At 40.2% G+C, this 20068-nt stretch overlaps 1 protein-coding gene across 1 annotated transcript in view; it reads right to left on the bottom strand.

Moving 5' to 3' along the window:
• PPTC7 (protein phosphatase targeting COQ7) overlaps nt 1–19833 on the bottom strand; it is a 39529-nt gene extending 19696 nt beyond the window's left edge. Inside the window, exon 1 of the mRNA XM_080821066.1 lies at nt 19320–19833. Coding sequence (XP_080677192.1) covers nt 19320–19542 — 223 coding nt within the window. The 5' untranslated portion in view covers nt 19543–19833. The remainder of the gene's footprint in view (nt 1–19319) is intronic.
• Between the last annotated feature and the right edge of the window lie 235 nt (nt 19834–20068).

Below are 20068 nucleotides of genomic sequence, written 5' to 3'. Positions count from 1 at the left end.
GATCTAAGAGCCACAATTAATTTTAAATACAAAGTGGTTTCATCTACAAATGCCCTTCACAAGAAAACCATTAAAATCTGAGATAACGTTGAGAGCCAATCCTGGCACTCACTAAATAATCTGTCAGCAGGTTATAGAGTCTGACCTGACACAGCCCTTCAACATTAATCAGATTTCTCCCAGAATAGAGTGCAACCTTTCAAGCACCTGTTTGCTTTTCTATGGGAAAAAGATACCACGCAAAGCTCCACTGGTGAAATCTCTTTAGGGAAAAAAAGAGATTCAAAAAGCACACAAAGTGTTCAATAAAGCTGTGGGGTAAAAAGGCCTTAGTATACATAAATAATTTACTTACAAAGAACAAGTTATGTAAGAGGAAGAGTCATATTTGGGATTAGAATCAGGCTAAAACCAGAATAACCTACCACAGGTACATTTGAAACCTAGTTTAATTCATATTAGTTGGTTATTTCTACAAGGAAATGAGTATTTCCTCTCATGAACAAGCAAAACTTCCATCCACAAAGGGAGAACACCTTTTAAACAGTGGAATTAATCCAGATACAAAGAGAAATTTCACTCAGAATACATTTTTTTTATAAAGATTTTATTTATTTATTTGACAGACAGCGATCACAAGTAGGCAGAGAGGCAGGCAGAGAGAGAGAGAGGAGGAGGAAGCAGGCTCCCCGCCGAGCAGAGAGCCCGATGCGAGGCTCGATCCCAGAATACATTTCAAAGGGAAAGAAAACAACTGTTAAAGGAGAGATTGCTTGGGGCGCCTGGGTGGCTCAGTGGGTTAAAACCTCTGCTTTCGGCTCAGGTCACGGTCTCAGGGTCCTGGGATCGAGCCCCACATCGGGCTCTCTGCTGAGCAGAGAGTTCCTCCTCTCTCTCTGCCTGCCTCTCTGCCTACTTGTGATCTCTGTCTGTCAAATAAATAAATAAAATCTTAAAAAAAAAAAAAAGGAGAGATTGCTTAAGATACCAAAGATACGAAACAGCAAAGAATAAGACCATCTCTAAGAAAAAAAAAAAAAAAAGAACATCTCTAAGAGCAAATGGAGGGTATAGTAAATATTAGGAAATAGAGAACTGAGGGAGACACATCCTGCCTATGAGAAGCTCACCTTCTACTGGGCAGCGACTACTCACTCACACAGGAACTAGACAAACAGCTCCCAGAAATGTTGCTATGGGGGGTGGGGGGTTAAGAGCAAATGGTTAATGCTCATGGGGCACTGTGGGAATGGAGCAAGCCTTTGCTTAGGAAATAGCATTCACATTAGGCCCTGGAAGATAAGTCAGATTTCCACAGGCAAGGGAGAAGAGTAACAGGAAACAAATGGAGGGCAATTAGGTGTGGCTGGGGGTTTGGGTTAAGTGCGGAGAAGCTGAAAAATGGAGGACAGGAGCTGAAGCTGTGGAGGGCCGAGAATTGTTATCCAAGAACTTAATTTTTTTTTTTTTTTTTAGATTTTATTTATTTATTTGACAGACACCACAAGTAGGCAGAGAGGCAGGCAGAGAGAGAGAGGGGGAAGCAGGCTCCCCGCTAAGCAGAGAGCCCTATGCGGGGCTCGACCCCAGGACCCTGAGATCATGACCTGAGCCGAAGGCAGAGGCTTTAACCCCTTGAGCCACCCAGGAGCCCCCAAGAACTTAATTTTTAAAAAAAGATTTACTTATTTTAGAGAAAGACCGCATGAACAGGGAAAGGGGCAGAGGGAGAAGGAAATCCTCAAGCCGACTCCCTGCTGAGCATGTGAGCCCAACTGTGGCGGGGGGCTCAATCCCAGGACCCTGAGATCATGACCTGAGCCAAAATCAAGAGTCTGAAGCTCAACCGACTGAGCCACCCAGGTGCCCCTACAATCTATACTTTGGAAAAATAATCCTGATAGCAATGGAGAGAATGGGCTGGGAAGAGGTTGGAGGTCAGGCATCAGCTGCAAGATTTTAGGTTAGAGGTAAGAAGAGAAATAAAATAATCACTGGAAATACAAAGGAATGAATACAGAAAGACACCTGGACTTGATATCAATGTATTTTATATCAATAGATTTCTGGACTTCAGGAATGAGTACTGATGGAAATACCTTTGGAAGACATTTAATTCTGCCTCGCGGTATGCGGAGTTTTAGGTGCCAGGAGGACATTTTTAGGGAAATGTTCTATATGAAGCCAGGAACGATGAGTCTGCAACTGGGAAGGCAATCAGGGCCACCAAATCTTTGACAAAGATCGGGAACTGACACCATTGGGGTAGATGACATGGTCAAAGAAAGCATAGACAGTAATAAATTCAAGTGGGGATCTTAGGAATGAGAATTCCTGGCCAAAGAACTCATTTGTGAATTGTACCTTACCCTAGACATCAAATTACAATCACAAATATGATAGCTGATTAAGTTCAAGGAAGTATCCAGTTTGGCAGAATGACAGAATTTCTTTAGAGATGAAAAGAGGTGAGGCTGAAAAGGTAGGCTGAGTTTATAACTGGGAAGTCTTTGAATGCCAAGAGTTTATACTGAATGTAGAAGTTACTTCCTTTAACTCACTGTAATCATCTTATGTCTCCATTAATGACATTCTGTCAGCATACCTTTAGCTTAAGTGTTTCCTTTGACCCCAAAATCCAATTAAAACCATTATTAGATTAAGATAATGGTTACATATCTGAAATAGCTGAGCAGAAGGCTGAGAGGAGACTATAAAGTGCAGATAATTCCTTTAGGTACTATTTGCATGGAAATATCAGTTTTGTGAAGTCAGAGATAATCAATTAGAAATATATATGATAATTACAATTTTTCACAGAATATTTTGGTTAAGCTTCCCAGAGACTGTTTTTCTAAAGTGAAGACTTAAGAGAAAAGGAGAAAGGGTAATTCTGGTGTGTTTCCCATCATTTAAGTCTATCTTCTTATAAAAAAAATTCTTAAAGGAATACGAATTTTCATTTTTCTAACACATTTTTGTCTTTGCTTTAGTTATAAACATCTAAAAACAAAATTTTACTGTACTTTAAAAATCATTCAACTTTTTATTAAACTGAGAATTTTAATTAGTACCTTTGTTCTATGCCAAAAAGTGAAGGAAAATAGATTCGGTAAGCTGAAATTGTGGAACCTTAAAAATCCCAATTTTCCAATTACTTATGGTCACCTAACTGTGTAGCTGCAAAAGGCTCACCCTGTAAAAGACTTTGAACTAAGCCCGTTTCTCTCTAGCACTGTCCTCCATTATTAGCCATGGGCATGAGGTTGCTATTCTTCTTAAGCCCTTCTACTACAATCATCTTCAGACTGACATGCAATTAGTTACAAAGCAAACATTTTCCAGAAGATAGTGATGCCTAGAGAATAAATACTAAATTTCAATTTTAATGTAGGTATCAGTGAAAAAAAATGGCAATTTTATTTTATCCAAAAAAAGACTGGCAGAATTTCAAATATTAAATAGTACCCAAAGGTAAGAGCTTTATTTCTTGCATCTTTGATGATCTCAAGGCATTTTACATTGAGCCTCACACTCTAATAAAGTAAGACAGTTCTACAGGGATTGTTTTTCCATTAGCAAAACATCTCCTATCTACTAGGATGGGTACTTGATAGTGAATTGTAATTCCAGAAGAGAAACTGAGTAAGAATCTGGCTTGATCACAAGAGTTGAATACGGAGGGATAATGATATCTGGTTTTACATTTTCTGCAGCAAGTAGTCATCTAATGAGGCACTGGTGAGGTGGTATTTATTGCAGTACTATAGCCAGCTTCTTTTCAGATGAAGAGGTTCTTCTTCATATACTATAATCTAGTATTCTCAGAGCCAAACTTCTTTATCTAGAGACATCACAACATGCAGCATTATAACTAAAGAAAAATGAGATCAGAGTATAAACTTAATATCTATCAAAGAGAACAGATCATATTTGTATTAACATTGCTGAAGCCTCAACTATTTGGACATTAAGAACACTCCCCTGTGATTCAGGACTGTGAAATGTTGTATCTGCAAATAATTATCCCAAAGGGAACAAAAAGGATTACTGGAAAAAAAAAATTCAACAGTTGAGTTATTCAGAAAAGTACAATTTGCTTTGACTAACAGTCCTTTCAGTTCTCTAGAGGTGAAATTATATAGATTATGATGGTCTTCCCGCTTTAACAAGCAAGTGATATATTCCCATTGCAAAAAGTTTCCCCAAAGCAACCACTCTGCATTAATCACAACGAAACCTGCTTCTTCTGATTCTCCAGAGACCAAGTCTACGTCAAGAACTCAAGATCTCTAAGCAGAACAGATAACTCAAAAGCTGAGGCAATGAAGCTGAAAGAATGAAAAGGAAGAAAGGTTCAATCCTATAATAAAATGTGCTAAAGTGGAACCTATAAGCAAAACTCAAATTCTGCTAAAGAAATCAAACTGTCTGAGGCAGTTAACAAAACTCCAATAAGGACCCCAACACAGGAATAAATGGTCCATTTTACGTTTTAGAATTCCAAACAAAATAGCTATTCCTTTCCAGTTTAGTAAACACAAAATTACTTCTTAATTAATCAAATTAAAATGTACACACACACACACATATTCATACCTACTGCCCAGAATACTTCATTATCTAGAGAAAGTAACTTCCAGACTACTCTGGGCAGCTACCTTGCCTTAAAAAAGCAGTGAAAAATGCTGGAAAGAGGTTAAGGAAATGACAGTGTGAAGGCAAAGAAACTCAAGAAACTCAGTCAAAAAAAATTTTTTTTAAGATTTTATTTTATTTTAGAGAGAGAAGTATTTTAGAGCAGGGGAGGAGTAGAGAGTGGGAGGGGGAAGGAATCCCAAGCAGACTCCAAGCTAAGCACGGAGCCCAATGCAGGGCTCAAACTCACGACCCCAAGATCATGACCTAAACCAAAACCAAGAGTCAGATGCTTAACTGACTGAGCCACCCAGGTGCCCCTAAAGCCAACCTTTTTAAAATACAATGTTCTTCCTCTAACTTTAGCTCTTCTGTTTAAATACCAAACACTTAATGTGGAACATTTGGCTCAATGTGACCTGGGGACCTTGGGTATCTTACAGATTTGGGTAGGAATCACTACCTTCTCACCACACAAACCGAAGAGTTGAAGGTGAAGTCACAGAAAAGGTAATTTCACTTCTTTATGAGCTGCAACATATGTTTCCCAAATGCTAAATGCTGTTAGCAGTGCTTTCGGAATAGAAAAAAGCAACAGGCAAATCACAGGCTCACACTTAGAGTGAACTATGGACAGTATGGGCAGGGCTCTTACTGTGTTATTGAATTAAGGGCTTCTATTAAACCTGACACTCCTATTAGTTTCTAGATATTAGAAAATGTTATATAACACCTAATAATTTGACATTTAAATAAGAAAATAGCAGCAATTAAAGTCTAGCTATTTGATGTGTGCCTACTTGTACTGGCCTGTTAGGCTAAGAATTTTTCCTTCTGTTTATAATTTATAAGATTAGATCTAGAATTCTGGTCTTAGAGGTTAACCTAATGTTTATGACAATTAAGCTATATATCCTTGACCTAACCCCAAAGAGGTTACTATTTACCTCCCTGGTTTTCTCACCCCTCTATAAAAGTAAGAGCTGGCCTTTACTGAAATACTACCCTCTGGGAGAGGTCAAGAGTCACATGTAGCTCTGGCACAAACACTCTTTTATAAAAAAATGAGAACATGAATAACCCTGCCAAGTGGATAACTGTCCCTTAATTTCTAAACACTAATTCATTTTTTTTCCTACATGCTGTTTAATTAAGTAATGATCTTTGGGTGATAGGACCAGTAATTGTTTTTCTTCTTTTTTATTTTCCACATTTTCCAATAGTGAGTATGTATATTACCGTTATGGGAGGGATTTAAAAAACTATATAAATCCAGTTAGAGCTACATTTTACACTTACACACAATATTAAAGTTACTCAACATTTTTTTACTGAAAAATTTTGTTTAAAAAAATTTTTTTTTTAATTTTTATTGAAAGGTTTATTGAACTTTTTCTATATACATGACACTAAAGCAGCTAAAGGAATTTACATATAACAAAAGATTTCCTCCCCACGGAGCTTAAAATCAAATGGTAGTGACTATGGCAGGGGAGAGGGGTTTGGAGAGGTTTACGGTAAATGGTTCTAACAAAATAAACATGCACCAATAAAAACTAAAGCAAGACGACCAGATTACACCTAGCTAAAGGAATCAGGAAAAATATTCATGGAGAAAAGAAGTGGCTGATACGAGCCCTGAAGGATGAAACCATGAGTCATGAGGGAGGAAGTTGAGGATAGAGGCAATTTGGTCAGTTCCTGAAGATTCTGACTAATACGGATAAAGTGCAGTAATAAAGGTGAGGTTAGAGCTCTAAGAGCAGAGAAACCTGACCTCCAGGTAAATGCCTATTACATTCCTCCAGGAACCTCTGACCAGCAATCAGCCCAAAACGATATATACTGCAGGAATTCAGGCATAAAGCAGGTGCCCAGAAAGGGCTGGCCTAAAGCCACCCAAGTCCCCGTGGTCCACTGAACTAGTTCAACTGAGGCCTTTATTTGCTTTAATGAAGGGGCTTTGCTCAACTGTTAGCCTAGGAATAGCTAATATCAAAGTACTATTCAGACTCAGTAAAGATCACTTCAGTAAAACAAAGTTTTAAATGATCATTTGACTTGAAAAGCAGTGTATACACACTAGGCAAGGGCACAGGCTTTGGAGTCAGATTTGGGTTCAAACTGCAGCTCCAGGACTAGAGTTAAGTGTACCAAAGGTGACCTTGGGTAGCTCTCTGAGCCTTAGTATCTTCACCTGTAAATGGGTATAATAATGGAAATCACAAGGCTGATGTGAGGAACAGGGATAATGTGTTAAAGAAAACCTGCCACAATGCTCAGTTCCCAGTCAACATGCAATAAAAGAGTTATGCCTCTCTTTAAGATTAAATAACAGCATAGAGAATAGTCTGGCCTGTAGCAATCAGAAAAAACAATGTTTGATTAGGTGTTTGTAGTCTACAAACACTGTTCTGTGGTCACAACCAAAAGATAATTCCCACTCACAGATAATGTATAAAAGATGAGTGGTGCATTCAGTTTTTCCCATCAGACATCCACCACCATTCAATATCTCATTAAACATTTAATAGTATGTAAGAAACAAACTTATCTCTCTAAAAAATACACAAGGAAAAACAGATCCACCTGCACTTTGAAGAAATTAGTTTTCTTTTTCCAGAAATGGCTCTGAAATAATCTTATTTAACAAATCTCTCTCTTTTTTTAAACAAATCTTTTTTTTAAAAAAACAATTATTTCTTAATTGCCTGCTGCCTGCTAGGTGCCAGGGTTCTGACTTAGATATTCTTTATTTTAAATGGAAAATCTTGTAACAACTAGTGATACATAAATTAGCCTAAACCACTTCCTTAGATAATTACAATAATTACAGAACCTCTATCACAACTTTCCTATCTCCCTTCCCCCTCTCTATATTGTGACTCCTCTTCAGGGCTGAGTCTCTTTTCATTGCTAACCAACCATCTTTTTCATCTCTGGAGGCTGGCCTAGTACATGGTACCAAAGTTCTCAATTCTTGCACACGGAGATTACCCAAGCACCACCTCCTGAGTCAGTTTGTCCAGGATGGGCCTGGGCCTCCTAGCAAAGGATCAAAACCAAACTGCACAGGTGATCCTAATGAGAATCACTGCAGAACTCAGTATAGACCAGCTGGACTTAACCATTACATGAGCCAGATGATTCCATCTCCGAAATGCCTCTTCCACCAAGCAATCCTGTTTTTCCATTCCCAAATTTGATCCTTCTCTTGCATATCCTAACCTGATTAATGGCAGCCAACCCACCTACACCTGTAGGCTAGAAACTTAAGGCGGCTTCCAGATGCAAAACCTCAAAAACCAACTTCAATTTCTCTTTTTTCTTTCACCCTCTTTGTCGAATTATCACTAAGTCCTATTAATTCTGCAATATTTCTGAAGCCGGAGTACTTTGAACTGCCCTAGTTAAAGCCTTTTCTAGCTCAGACTATTTCAGTAGCTTCCTAACTGGTCTTTTGCTTTCCTATTCTCCCATTACCCTCTGTGTTATTTTCTTTTCTTTCTTTCTTTTTTGCTTTTTATAAGATTACTATGTCCATGTTACTCTTATCAAATACCTTCCACGTATATGCACTTTTCTACTTTTATATGTAAAAACATCCTCGGTGGGGTGAGGGGGAGCGGGGCGCGCCTGAGTGGCTCAGTTGGTTAAACATCTGCCTTCAGCTCAAGTCATGATCCTAGCCTACTGGGATCAAGCCCCACACTGGGCTCTCTGCTCAGCAGAAGCCTGCTTCTCTCTCTCTCCCTCTGCCTGCTGCTCCCTCTGCTTGTACTCTCTGTAAAATAAAATCTTTAAAAAAAATTTTCTGGGGGCGCCTGGGTGGCTCAGTGGGTTAAAGCCTCTGCCTTTGGCTCAGGTCATGGTCTCAGGGTCCTGGGATGGAGCCCCACATCGGGCTCTCTGCTCAGCAAGGAGCCTGCTTCCCTTCCTCTCTCTCTGCCTATCTCTCTGTCTACTTGTGATCTCTGTCTGTCAAATAAATAAATAAAATCTTAAAAAAAAATTTTTTTTCTGGAAGGATACACAAGAAACTGATAACATTAGCTCCTTCTGGGAGAGGAACCTGCAGCTCGAAGTCAAGAGTGAGAGACTTCACTCTGCACCCTTTTAAATTTAGAATATACCTTTTGAATTTTGTACCATTTCAATGTGGTGCCTCTTCCAAAGCCACCAAAGCAAACCCAAAACAAAGGCAAAAACATCTTCTATAGCTTCCTAACAAAAAAAAAAAAAAACAACAAAAAAAGGAAACCCAGTTATTTAACATGGCAATTGTGACCTTCAACAGTTTGGTCTCAACCTATTTTCTAACAATTCTCAACCGTCCTCCCAAAGCCACTTGGTCAGCCCAAACTACTCTCTAGCCATAAAGCAGCTGTAGTTTGAAGAATCTTAATCTTCTGTATCTGCTGATCCCTCAACCTGGAGAGCTTGACCATCATTCTTCCCACTTGCCTCAATTACTGAAAAACCTATCTATTAAGACCTGACTCCATGCTTCCACAACACCTAATGTGTGTGTATTCTTTGTACTGTTCCTGAGGCCTTCCCTGCCAGACTTTACAGCTGAAGTCTCTTCTTATTCTTGGTCTTCTTCATAGCACCCATCAGGGACTTACAGGAAACAACCAGTAAACAATGAATTCAGTTGACTGTACTGAAAAGTTAGAATACCAACACTCTGGTGTACTAACTTTCATCTGAGAACTCCAAAACGAGAATGCATCCAGTATTTCAACCTAGAGTTGCACGAGATGTTGTGCCCTGGGTTGGAGCTAGCTACAGGATGCTCCTCTCACAGACCATATAAGAAAGTTTGATGGAAAGAACCCTGAAAAGGAGTCAGGGGATGACACCACTCCCAGCTTACTCTGCCACTAACTGGTTGTAGGACACTGGCCAAATGACTTCTCTAAGCTTTAGTTTTGTCACCTGTGAAATAAGGGGCAGGAGGACAAATTCTCCCAAGAGTTCCTTTTTCTAAGATCTAAGATTCTGGGATTCTAAGTCATATGGCAAGAAAAGGGAACCTGTTTTAGAAACTATTAAATAAAGGTTAACATATAGCTATACTTTATCTTTCACACACAACATTACATTTATTACATGACCTAGTTTTAAAGGAAAGACTCCATTTTAGCCTTCCCAAATTTTCCTTTCTCCTTATTACACCAACACATGTATGTTTTCAGAGAAGTTTCAATAATGATTCAGACAGTAAAAATACTGCCCCATATCCTTCTACTTTGGTTCTAACCACCGAAAAAGTTGGAGAATATGCTTTTTCTTTAAGCCTAACTAACTAAAGTCTAATAAACTAAGCCTAACTAACAAAAAGTCCAGCCAACCATTTTTCAATTTGAAATTCTGATAAAAGAATAAAAGGTGGTTATAGATTAGCATTAATTTACTTCACTGAATTCAGATGATCTGTAAATAAATATGCGTACATGGAACATATTCACAAAAAACACTTTGTTATCCAAAGACCACTGACTGTTCAGTGAATTTAGCGTACAAGAACAAAAAAAGCAACGATAAGATCAAGGTTGTTGCTCAAGAACCAAGAGAAGTGAATTCCTTTTTTTTTTTTTTGAAGATTTATTTATTTGACACATAGAGAGAGAGAGAGAAATCACAAGTAGGCAGAGAGAGATGGAAGCAGGCTCCTTGCTGAACAAAGAGCCCGATGCCGGACTTCGCACCCCGAGAAGTGAATTCTTAAAAACAATGTGTGTGTGGGTGCCTGGGTGGTTCAGTTGGTTAAGCATCTGCCTTCAGCTCAGGTCATGATCCCAGGGTCCTAGGATTGAGCCCCACATCAATCAGGCTCCTTGCTCAGTGGGGAGCCTGCTTCTCCCTCTGCCTGCCACTCCCCCTGCTTGTGCTGTCAAATAAATACATAAAATCTTTTTTAAAAATGTATGCATAAGACATCCTTGTCTAGACTTCATTTCATAGCAACATTGATGACCATATTACCAATCAGTGGTTAACTCAGAGGCCATGAACAGTTTTCTACCTCTTATGCAAATAGCTCACATCTATTTTCTTATCCAAAAGTGCTATATCCAAACATTGATGTGAAAACAGGAGCACTATTTGTTTCATTCAGCACAGCTAATCTTTTTCATCTACATCAAATGACAGCAGAAACTAATTCTGATAAGCCAAAAAACTTCCTGGATGATAGATAGCATCCTTGAAAGATCAAAATGTACAGTCAAAGCAGCACACATACACACACACAAAGAAATTCCCTTTCTTTTCAATATAGTCTGTTAATGAGTAAAAGAAAAACCAGTACAAAAATGTGTTGGAATTGGCCTGAGTCAAAATAATACTGGGTCTTTCAACAGAAAGCACTCTTTGTAGTAAGTCACTTTTGTAGTCTCTGGCAAAGGTTTTGCAGTCATTCTGTAGTCCGTGGGATTCATACCAACAATCCAATCAATTCTAGAACTATTCACCAAACTTATTCACCACAAAACAACTACTTAAGAACCTGGTAAATTTATAAAATTGTTAAATGTGACAGACTCAAGATCAACAATAAGCTTTTGATGACAGCGATTTCATAACAACTGGAAGGTATAAATTAGCATAACCCTTCTGGAGAGATCCATGCTAACAGTCATATCAGAGGCCTTGCAAATGTTCACAGCCTTTGACTCAAGAACTCTTCGAGGAATTTATTCTAAGGAAGTATTCGGGTGCAGAGATACTCATTCACTCTAATGTTACTCAAAACAAAAAATTGGAAATTGGGGCGCCTGTTTGACAGTAGGTAAAGCATGTGTTTTTGGTTTTTTTTTAAGATTTTATTTATTTACTTGAGAGAGAGAGACAGAGAGAGAGCATGAGAGGGTAGAAGGTCAGAGATAAAAGCAGACTCCCTGCTGAGCTGGGAGCCTGATGCAGGACCTGATCCGGGGACTCCAGGATGATGACCCCAGGGAAGGCAATTGTTTACCCAACTGAGCTATGCAGGCGCCCAAGCATGCAGTTCTTGATCTTGGGGTTGTGAGTTCAAGCTCCACACTGGGTGTAGAGATTAATTAAATAAGTAAGACTTTAAAAAAATAAATAAAGGGACGCCTGGGTGGCTCAGTCGGTTAAGCCACTGCCTTCGGCTCAGGTCATGCTCCCGGGGTCCTGGGATTGAGCCCCACATCGGGCTCCTTGCTCAGCAGGGAGCCTGCTTCTCTCTCTGCCTCTGCCTGCCACACTGCCTGGTTGTGTGTGCTCTTTCTCTCACAAATAAATAACTAAATAAAATCGTTTAAATAAATAAATCTTAAAAAGAAAAAGAAAACTGGAAATAATCTAAATAACTAAAAATAGAGAACTGGTTATTAAACAAATCATGGGTTATATGTGCAGAAAAATACTATGCAATTATGCATGGAAATATGCTCAGTTTACATTAAATAAAAATAACACTTCAGAGCAGAATATATATATTAACTCAACTTTATTTAATAGTATGTATACATGCAATTCTATATACACAAAAGCTGAAGGAAACCACACTGACTATAGCTCAGTTATGAGTTACAGGTGTTTTATACTGCGCTTTTCTGAACATGTGTTATTTTTACAAGCACAAAACAAAAGCATTTACTTAAAACACTAGACACACAAGCAGGAAACTTAGGTCCAAGTTCCAGCTATGATCCTAGCTATATTGACTTTATTGATGAGTCAACTTTATACATAAGGAAACAGATGCAAATTAAGTGGAGATAAGTAAGCAGCTATTCATAGCTAAAAGATAAAACAATGTAAAACACAAAACACACTGTTAAATCTAAATCACTATATATAAAGCACTGATAAGATGAATCATATTTTAGGTCAAGATACTGAATAAATGCTCAGGAAAAAGAGTGAAGCACTTTTACTCTTTAAGGAAAAGTTTTATACACCCACCTCTCAATCCACCCAAAATTCTATTTGGGATCTTATTCAAAGGAACTGAGCATCTTTTTTGCCTCAAAATTTTAAACTAAACTGAAAGAGCTATGCCACTTGCCAAATCAAGTTTAGATGATTAAGTATGTGTTTTCAGTCCAATGCCCTCTGCAGTAAGTCAGTTTTTGCAAAAAGTCTTGATTTATGATGCAATTCTATAAAATTGTGTGTATTGTTTAATAGGAAACAAATGATTTTAGCTCTCAAGGAGACTGCAAACTACTGTATTTTTAAAATATTTGACAACTCCCAAACAAAACAGATCACTAAATTTTATTACAAATGACAAAAATTAGGATTCAGTACTTTATTATTTTACTATTTTATTATTTTACTATTATTTATTATTTATTTACTTGAGAGAGAGAGACAGAGAGAGAGCATGAGAGAGACAGAGAGGGAGACAGAGAGAGCACTACTTCATAAAATGAGACCAAGAGTTAACACTAATTTTGAAAGACAAACTCACAAGGTACACTGTTTTCAACTAACTAGAACTTCTTGTTTGAAAAGTCAAATTTCTTCAGGAAGGAAATACTAATGTTAACTTACTTTTCTAAAGCATTTTTCCGAAAATTCTGAACCTGAAGTCCCAAGTAAGGCCTCTCTAAAAGGCATGGGGACCTACATAAAATGCATTTGACATTTAGCTTGAACTTGACATAAGCGTCTACTCAAAGAACACAGTTGTTAAGTCAAATACTGTGGCCTGAGTATAATGCTTCTTGAGTCACACTTGAGTACAAACTCCATTTGGATACTGTTGCAGCTATTCAAGTTTTGGTGTTGCCCAGTTTCATAACGCAGTGCTAAAGTTCAGGGAAGAGCTTCCTCTGATCCAGTCCCTCCCCGCCCCCCCCCAAAAAAACCCCACTACAACCAACTAAAGCGTGTCTCTTACCTCCTGCTACAATTTAAAACCTTTTAACAAAAAAGTATTTTTGAAAAAGTATAAACAGTCATGCTTTCGAAGTTCAATTCCTTGCTCTACAAAAAATTCATTCAAAATTCTTTAAAAAGATTAACACACTGAGAGAAACTGAAAATTAGGGAAATTTAAAACTAAGCTTGAGAATTTCTAAAGACTAAAAAAAGGAAAAGAAGTTTTGACAGTTTAACAAATGAGGAAATGACTTTAAAAATATTGTGCCTTATAAGAACCTCTGAAAAGTACAATATATCTGTATAGCAAAATGAGAAAAATATCAGGGAGCAAAAGTTCAAAAATCAAACAGCAAAATTCCTCTAACCATCAACCTTGTAATCTTCTTTATTACACAATGACAGAACACTCAGAAAAGTCAGATAGCAACTAGTCAAATTTGTGGCTTTTTCTTTCTTTTTTTTGGGTTAGTGTCTTCTTAAGCTTTGCTGTTTCTATGAGTCCTAGAAAGCTCTTTTACTGAACCCACAACCCTCCATTTCCTTTAATAGTCCACAATTTCCTCTTGAAAGCACATAGATTATGAAATCAGGCATAGTTAAAGTACTGATTAGGGACACCCGGGTGGCTCAGTAGGTTAAATGTCTGCCTTCAGCTCGGGTCATGATCCCAGGGTCCGTGGATGAGTCAAGCATCAAGACCCTCGCTCAGTGGAGGGGCTGCTTCTCCTCCTCCCTCTGCCTGCCACTCCCATTACTTGTGCTTGCTCACTAATGGCGCTCTCTCTTTCTCTGACAAACAAAATCTTTAAAAAGTAAAAAAAATTAAGTACTGGGCGCCTGGGTGGCTCAGTTGTGAAATGTCTGCCTTCCACTCAGGTCATGATCCAGCGTCCGAGCCCCACATCGTGTTCCCTGCTCCGCGGGAAGCCTGCTTCTCCCTCTGACGCTTCCCCTGCTTGTATTCCCTCTCTGTCTCTCTGTGTCAAATAAATAAAATCTTAAGAAAAAAATAATAACAAAGTAATGATTAATCTTAGAACTTCCATTTGTTACCTTTAAAAAAATATTTTCCTTGCTCAATTATAAGTATATAAAAATAATTATAGAAAAAACAGCTATATTCCTCATAAAGTTATAGTAAGACCCAACAATTCCATTTTTGGGTATATATGAATATATACAGTGAAAAATATATGTTCACACCAAAACCTGTACATGGATATGTCATAGCAGCACTATTCCAACAGCTAAAAGTACCTGCGGAAACAACCCAATGTCCGTTCATAGATGAATGGATAAAAAACATGGTCTATCCATACAGTTGGAATATTATTCACCCATAAAAAGGAGCAAAGCACTGAGACAAACTACAATGTGGGTCGACCTTAAAATATATTAAGTGAAAAAAGCCAGATACAAAAGATCACATTTTATATGATTCCATTTATATGAAATGTCCATAATAGGCAAATCTCTTGTCAGCCTATACTTTCTGTTGCCAGGGGTTGAGGGAGGGAAGACTGAGAGTGACTGCTAGTGCACAGGGGTTTCTTTTGAGGTGGTGAATATGTTCTGAAACTAGTCAGTGGTGGTGGTTGGACAACCCTGTGAACATACTAAATGCCACCATTTTTTTTTTTACTTTAAAAGCTAAACGTTCTGACAGATGAATTCTGTATCTCATTTTTTTTTTTTCCTGTCTCTCAATTTTTAAGAATTCAACCAGGGTCATGTCTGCTGTCAAGAGGTAAATCTGGATAAAATTTGACTTTCAGAAAATTATGACTATATAAAAATGAGACTAGTTTCCTGACACAGCTTAAAGTCTAGCTGAGGGAAATTCCAAAGATGACTTCTTCAAAGGCTTAAATTAGCACACATAAACACTCTCCCAATGTGACTACTTTGTTATTAAAAGGATAATTCACTTTCAGCTACTGAGGTTCTACCAAATATATTAAAATTATCATGACTGTTGGAAAACATAAAATTCTAACTAATCTACTCACTTCCTAAATAAACTTTTAATCCTTATATTGTTCACATAATCCTTATACCTTAAGACAACTACTTTTAAGATTAGCATTACTCACAAAAACACTTCAAAAATCCTGGCCACAATCAAAATCATATCCAAAGGCTAGAATATGAAATTGTTTTCATTTCTTTTTAAGGTTTCAAGTTAAATCAAGCTTCAATAAACCCCGGCAGTTTTATAAGAATTACTTTACAACTCTATTCCGAGGTCAGCTTTTACATGGCATAGATCATGCTGCCATTTCTTAAAGAAGTGGTTTCAGTAAACTGTGGTTTAGCATGCGGAGGAACTTTTGTTGCATTTTAATTATGAGTCATTGTGTGAACACAGAAGCTGTAAATATATACACACACACCCTCAAGCAGGAAAAGCAGTAGAAGGACAAACTATACCTGAAAAGACTGGTTTTGAATTCACCCATGTTATCAGGAAAACTTAACTAGTGATGCTACAGAAAGTGGACTGTATGTAATGGGCACTCTTGGTGCTGGTCCTAGTTCGGCCATACTAGTGGAATAACCTTAGCAAAATCATTTGACCCTCTGTAGGCCTCCATTTCCTCACTGGCGTCCAGGGTTTCTAAATCTTACAACTCTCACCAGTCTTTGATTCTGCTGTTAAGCAGCTTAGAGCTGTGGGAGGCCTAGCAATTACACACTAGGCAGCTCTCATATTTTTGTGTACTTACGCATCCATGCCATATAGAGTAATGAGAGAACACGGGATTAGCCACAATGAAGAAGAAAAAAAGAAAAGTGCACATAGCTCCTGATGGTATTGGTTTACTCCTGTTGGACCTAATAAAGAGAAAGCACCTTTGCCAGTTTCCCAGGGGATAGGAGTGGTTCCTATGTCTCACCACACCCACGATAGTCGGTTTTTCCTAAAAGAAATCCAGTGGGGATGCTACAAAAATGCTGTAAAGCACCAAGTACTTTTAGTCACTGTATACTAATAGAACAGATCAATTCTAAATTAAAGAAATGAAACAGCTTTCTCTTTCTAAGAAAAAAGAAATAAATAGCTTTTATTCCAAACATTCAAGGAACTGTAGATGAGCACAGTGAGATGTACATGTATTTAGCAACAAACACAGCGTTAACCCAAAGAAAATGAATTATCTGTAGAACTAGGAGGTTCAAAGCACTGAGGTTCAACATAACATTATTCAACATAGTCCTTTAATGCTTTTCAGTTTACAACTCCAACTTCCGGAGGAAAAGCTTCACTAAGGACTTGCTGAGATGCTTCACCTCTTTCATAGCAAGAAATAATCAGATGTGCCTGTGATGGGATACTGTCAATAAAATAGAAGTCACTATCCCACAAACTGGTTTATAGAAGCCAAAGTTCAAATGAGGCCTACTCAAAAGTTGTTTCAGGTGGACCCCAAGATGACTTTCTGGAAGAGCTCCTCCAAAACAGGACAGTCCTAGAGAACCTGTCTCCCCTCATTTGTATATCAAACACACACATACATACATACATTCTCCCTTTCTCTCTCTCGAAATGGCTCTTTGTCAAATATGGCCAAAGACCAACCCTAGGTCACCTAAGCAATACCTGTCTGGTTACGCCTGGCTGTATTCCTTTTGGAGGGGTTACAGAGCTGTGGTTCCTAATCTGGTCCCTGTGGAGGGACCACTAAGTGGTACACAGATGGACTTTGTTGGGGGGGGGGGGTGTCAGTGAAGTTCCCGAATGCCTATGCAAAATTTTGTCTCCAGGCACATTTTTCTGGGGAGAGAGCCCTTGGGCAGTCAAAACTCCTGAGGCTGTGAACCAAGGAAAGTTAAGAACCACTGGTTTGGCGCCAAATATAAAAGGAGAAATACACTGAAGGTACCCATGTGAATACAATAGGAAGTAATGCCTGTTATTTGAGGTGCAAAATAACAAAGGGTGAGGTTTTTTCAAAACACAAAGAAAATATGACCTGATGGTCAGAAGTCCCTAAGGGTCAGTCCACTCCCTTCATCCTCTAGTCTAGATGAGGAAAATGAGCTGAGAGGCTCTTGCCCAAAACCACGTATCATAGAGACAGGTTGACAAAGCTGAGAACCAGGTTTGGCAGGGTTTCTGCCAAGATGGTAGGTTTATACTTTTTTCAAAATGGGTTTGACCAAAATTCCCCATATCCTTATAAATACCCCACTTTATTAAGAAGGTAGCCTTCAAAAAATTTAAAATCAAGCTCAAGCATAGGGATTTGACTCATTAAAATGTCCCCAAATCATTAATCACATTGCAAATCTTTCACAAAAGCCAGCACACAGATTTGTAAGGGGGAACATTAGTGGCTCATTATCACCTATTCTGCTGCACTGACTCCAATTTTGAAAAAGCAGCACAGGTCACAAGCTCATTAAATGAAGCTTCTAAATGTAATGGGAAAAGACAGCTATTGACAGCCTCTTAAAAAAGATACTAAGTCAGGGTCAAGCTGACTTCAAAGTGAATTTGTATGATTTCTATGTACAAGCTCCTTCACCTACTGAATCCGCCCCTACCCTCTTAAAGTTAACATCAAGAGTGTTGCCTAAACACTAAATGATTTTTTTCAACACAGCTAATGGGGTCATTCATAAACTGAGAACAACATTTCCAGTAACCATGTTCACAAACACTACATGTAGTAGAAACAAAGGTAATAGGCAGTTATTCTGAAATCAAATTAAAAAATAATTATTGTCATAAAAAGTTACAGGACCATTTGTTCCAATGCCAAACTGTGCCTCAGCATATGAAATTTAAAGCAGTCAAAAACTCAACCTCACCTGAGAAGTGCAACCAAAGTGACATTTGAACCCAAGTTCAATGACAGCATGTCCTTCAATTTCAAAGGAAGTGCTTTACTCATTAAAAGAGATTTAATGGCATATGATTCTAAGGCATACACACAGTCTCCAAAGACATGCATTATGATAAACTTTCTGATTGCTTGTGAATTATATTTAGCCCTTTCTATAAGCTCATACGCAAGTCTCCCAGCCAAAGGTGTAACTGGCATAGGCCTCTGGAAGCACCTGTGGCCTGAAAATGCTTTAACCAATTCTCAAGGTTTTCTTTGCTGCAGTTTGAAGGAGGTTGACCATTCTATTTTGGGTCAAGGAGACTCTCTTCCACCCCAAGTGACCTCAAGTGGGCCAGAGCAGTTTGGGAGAATGCACTGCGAGTGCTTTTTCACCAGGCCATCGCCTGCGAGACTCCGAAAAGGATGGAGATCTGGTCACCATCGAGGCGGCGAAAGAAAGCGGCTGGGCTGTCTGGGGCTCACGACAGTCAGTCCGCTCTGGATCCCGCAGCCTGTGGTCAGGCTGTGGCGTCAGGAGCACGCGAAGAATCAGATCTCCGGGGCGCGCAGAGGGAGGAGGCGGGGAGGGAACAAGAGCGAGGTTAGGTGTCTGCAGGTGTCTCCGGGGGGAGGGACGAGGTCGTCGGGACCGGCACAGCCGAGTGACTAACAGTGCGGTTTTGGACTCGGACAAACTGGTCACATTGTCAGGCTGTGTGACCTTGAGCACAAAGCTCGACCGCTCTGCGGCTCAGTTTCCTCATCTCTAAAATGGGGGTTGTTGCAACGGAAAATGCACCTTGGAACGCTTGGCACGGCGCCTGGCACATAGTAAGCGCTCCCTCCCTACAGCTACTACTGGCTCTCGGGCTCCTCTCATCGCCCGGAGGAACTAGGGAAAAACTGGGGAAGCCCCGAGCAGGGGAGTCCCCAGGAGGTGGATCCGGGGCTGGGGCGGGGGGACCCGGGCCGGGGACTCACCGAGCACGTCTGCCGAGCGGTGCCGGGCCACGAAGCACGCGTCGTCCCCGTAGCACGCGCCCTTCTTGAGAAGGCCCTTGCGGAAGTCTTTGCCGAAGCCGCAGCCGGCCGTCACCAGCCCGTAGTCACCGCCACCGCCGCCACCGGCCCTGGGGTCGGTCTGCGAGAGGCCGCCGAGCACGGCGCGGGCCACCAGCCGCCCGTACGAGAGGACCGAGAACATCGCCGCCGCCGCCCCCCCGAGGAGGCGGGGGGCCCGGGGAGCAGGAGGACGCGGAGGCCCGGAGCCGGCTCTCTCCTCAGCCGCAGCAGCGCCGCCGCCGGGGCGCTCCTCAGGGCGGCGCAGAGTCGCCGCCGCCGCCCTTGCCCGACGCGCGGGGCCTCGCACACGCTCCGCCGCGCGCACCGGAGCCAGAGCGAGGTCAGAGCCGGCGGCTCCTCCACCTCAGCCCAAGTGGGGTCCCGGCTGCAGCCACCGCTGCCGCCGCCATCTTCCGCTCCACTAGCGTGTTCCGGGCCGCGCCGGCAGCGCCGCCCCCTCCATGGCCACGCCTATGGCCCCGCCCACAGTTCGTGGCTCTGGCCCAAGCCACGCCCCCTCAGGCTCGTTGTCTTATATAGTCTCCGAGGTCGAGCGTGCGCAGAGGGTGTGGACGCAATTTCTCCTGGGAGTTGTAGTCTCTTTACTTCATGGCTTAGCAGCCAGAACCTGGGAGGATTCCCCACACACGGAACCTAAATTAAGTTAT

This window comes from Martes martes, assembly GCF_963455335.1.
Source record: "Martes martes genome assembly, chromosome: 13".
Lineage (NCBI taxonomy): Eukaryota > Metazoa > Chordata > Mammalia > Carnivora > Mustelidae > Martes > Martes martes.
This window is presented reverse-complemented; position numbering and strand designations above follow the sequence as displayed.